The 3,341-nt window shown below is 37.4% G+C and overlaps 1 protein-coding gene across 1 annotated transcript; it reads right to left on the reverse strand.

Moving 5' to 3' along the window:
* Positions 1-251: 251 nt before the first annotated feature.
* Positions 252-1,244, reverse strand: LOC145764278 (protein CFDP2-like). Its single transcript, XM_082575899.1, has one exon. It carries the CDS (start codon positions 1,242-1,244, stop codon positions 252-254), a length of 993 nt encoding a protein of 330 aa, XP_082432025.1.
* Positions 1,245-3,341: the final 2,097 nt, after the last annotated feature.

Raw genomic sequence — 3,341 nt, forward strand, 5'->3', positions numbered from 1 at the left:
GTACATTATCGATCGGATCTTTTTCTTTGTATAATTCTTCGCAATATTCTTTCCATCTTTTTTTTACCTCCTCTTTCTGCCACAAATCTTTACTTTTTATGTTGTCTAGCTTTGGTTTGAACTTATTGGTTATGCTTTTTACCGCTTGGTATAAATCACGACATGAGTTATTTGATGCGTGTTTTTCGATTTTACAACATTGTTGTTCTATATTGTCTCGTTTGTCTTTTCTCATGGCCTTTTGTACCTCCCTATTGAGCTGAGCGTACTCTTGTCTGGCCTCTTCTGAATGGGAAATTTTTGCTTTCAATTTTTTTCCGTTGTTTTATTTTCATTAATGTCTCTTCTTTAATCCAGTTGTTTCGTTTCCTGTTTTTCATTGGTAATGTGCTTTTGGCTGATTTTAAAATGGCTTCCTTTGTGTTATTCCAAAGCTCCTGAGGTGATGATTCTACGTCTATACCTAATAACACCTCAAACTTGTTACTTGTTTCAATGGAATAATCTTCTGTCATATTGTCATAATCGAATAGAAGTGGGGGCAAAGAGTGTGTCTTTTTTTGTAGCCGAAGCTTTAATGTTGCTTTTAGCAGTTGGTGGTCGGTACCACAGTCAGCTCCCGGATAGGTTTTTACTTTTTTAATGCTGCTTCTCCATTTTTGTGAGATCATGATATAATCAATTTGATTTCGTGTTTTTCCACCGGGTGATGTCCAGGTATACAGTCGACGAGGATGCTGTGCAAATGTTGTGTTTGTTACTACAAGCTTGTTGTTTACACAAAACTCTATTAGTTGTTCTCCTTGTGCATTCTGTTGACCAAGTCCATGGATTCCATGTGTACTTGATGCACAATTAACTTTTCCTATTTTTGAATTTGTGTCTCCCATCACTACTAAAATATCTCTTTTTGGAATTTTGTCCATTGTATCTTGTAATGAATCATAAAATTCTTCGATAACAGAATTTTCTGCTGATGTAGTCGGTGCATATATTTGTATAATTGTGATGTTGCAAGGCTTTGCTTTGATTCTTATCATTAAAACTCTGTCATTTACTGGGAGATATCCCATAAGACTGTTCGAAGTATTCCTTTCCAACAAAACACCAACACCATGGCAGTATCCATCTCCATCCTCCTTCCCCGAGTAAATAAGCAAATTATTATCAGCTGTTCTGAAAGTATCTTTCCCTTTCAATCTTGTTTCACTGAGTCCAAGTATTTTTATTTTTTGTTGTTTCATTTTGTCACTGTTTCATTTAATCTAGCCACATCATAAATGGCATGCTTTGCATCACCATGTAAACCAATTTCACCAGTGTGGATCTCTTCCCCAGTCGCTTTTACAGAGCTGGCCGACAGCCTGGGGGGCCTACTATCTGACCAACTAAAGTTTGTTTTCTTATTTATTTTGTTCATAATAGGAGATAGTCTGGAGGTATGAAAATTGTGGTGGTAGAGCCTCCAAAGTTCTTTCCAACATCGCAGTATCTCGCTAATTGAGATTTTTGATCTTTGTCGTTGTCCACATGTAGGGATCTTCCGCCAAACATCTTATTCTGACCTCATTGTTGAACTCATCTTGGGGCGCTTCCGGTGAGACAAGAAATCCATCACCCTGCTGTCAGCAATTTCGACAATTTTGTCGAGTTGACTTCTCTAGATCCGCCCAGATCAGCATAGCAGACTCTCCTCGTAAAGGTTTTAGCTGGGACGGTCTTGCTACACAGACAGAGGCTGAAGTTCCCTTCAACATGTCTTTTTGCATGGGTTGTGAGGACCAGTAACCGACGAGAGGCTGTGTATAATTGCGCATCAGTCAGTAAAAGGTTCTACCTCTCCATAGCCCTTGAGCCCAAATTTTTGCAGCCCAAATTTGATTTTGCAGTACTAAGCTAATTATTTTTATAATACCAGAAAAAGTCTTTAAATTTGTATCTAATATTTTGCCAATTTATTATAAATTGAGTTGGCACATCGACCTATTTTGCCAACAAAAACTTGCATGAAGGAACACTGCTCGTGAAACCCCATGACGGTGAAACGCACATTAGTGTTTACAGGACATTTACAAACTTAAAATAAGCAAACCTATAGTTCACAGACATTTTGGAAATTCGAGATCAGACGTTTTCATCAACCACCGGGACAGTGTGGCTGGACATCGCATTGGAATAACTTTAAACGACCCCCACCTAAAACTACAATCTGATTGGTCGGTCGGTGGAATCGTATGCAAAGCGAAAATATGCTTTTCGGAAAGTATTTTTTGCCTTCATGCTGTTTAACTCCTCAAAAAAAGTATTTTTGGTTATACTTGTGCGCTGATACCTTCTGCGGGCCGCACATAAAAGCGTGGCGGGCCGCATGCGGCCCGCCATTTGGTGACCCCTGGCCTAAAGGGTTTAGGCCAGGGATGTCCAACCTTTTATTATAGTGGGCCGCATTGTCATTTGAAATAAATCAATGGCCGCAGGACCTATTAAATTTCAAGAAAAATAGGTGCATGAAGAAACAATTAAAAACCATTAATTTCATCTTTGAAAATAAAAACAAATAACACACACATAAAAAGAAACAATCATTTATTTCTACAATACAAAGTCAATGAGATTTTTGACATTGTTTTCCAGCTAAGAGGTTATCAACATTTGTATTAAAGGACGTTGTCTTGATTCTTAGGATGTTTGCTAAGTGTTTATCGGTCAGTTTGTTTCTTTCTGCAGTTTTGATGTTTTTCATGGATAAAAATAACTGCCAGCAACAATAGCCTATGTGCTGCCCCACATAAACAATAATTTTCTGGACAAATTAACTAACTTAATAAATTCACTACATGAATGTAATTCTTTATATAAAGGAAGAGTGTGTTCTCTGTAGAAAGTTTTCAAACTTTCTCGACTTCGCAGTTCAATCAGTTCAAGTTGGAACTCGGGTGGCGCTTTATCACACTGAAATGAAAATGGGTCTGCGGGTGGCGCTTTATCACATTGAATAATTTTGATTTAATTTCAATCTTTTTGAAGACAGAAAATCTGACTGTAAATTCTTCAAGCAAATCTTCACATAACTTTTAGCTTACTTTTCATACTTTACAGACATGTCTTGAGCTCTTTCAGATAGACTACGAAAATGTACAATTGCGCCAGCTTTCAGTTGTGCTATGAAAAGTTTTAATTTCCTAGTAAAGCTACTTATTCACTCGAACATTGAACTATATCACTGACCTTTCTCTTGTAAATGCCAATTGAGCTCAGCTAGCCCTTCCGTGAGGTCAACTAAGAAAGACAAATCATTCAACCATTCTTCATTTTCTATAAAGTTCACATTTTGCTTCTTT

Source organism: Aplidium turbinatum, chromosome 2 (genome assembly GCF_918807975.1).
Source record: "Aplidium turbinatum chromosome 2, kaAplTurb1.1, whole genome shotgun sequence".
In the NCBI taxonomy this organism is placed as follows: Eukaryota; Metazoa; Chordata; class Ascidiacea; order Aplousobranchia; family Polyclinidae; genus Aplidium; species Aplidium turbinatum.

Coding starts and splice junctions, on each gene's coding strand:
- LOC145764278 (XM_082575899.1), bottom strand. CDS start 1,244: ATGAAACAACAAAAAATAAAAATACTTGGACTCAGTGAAACAAGATTG.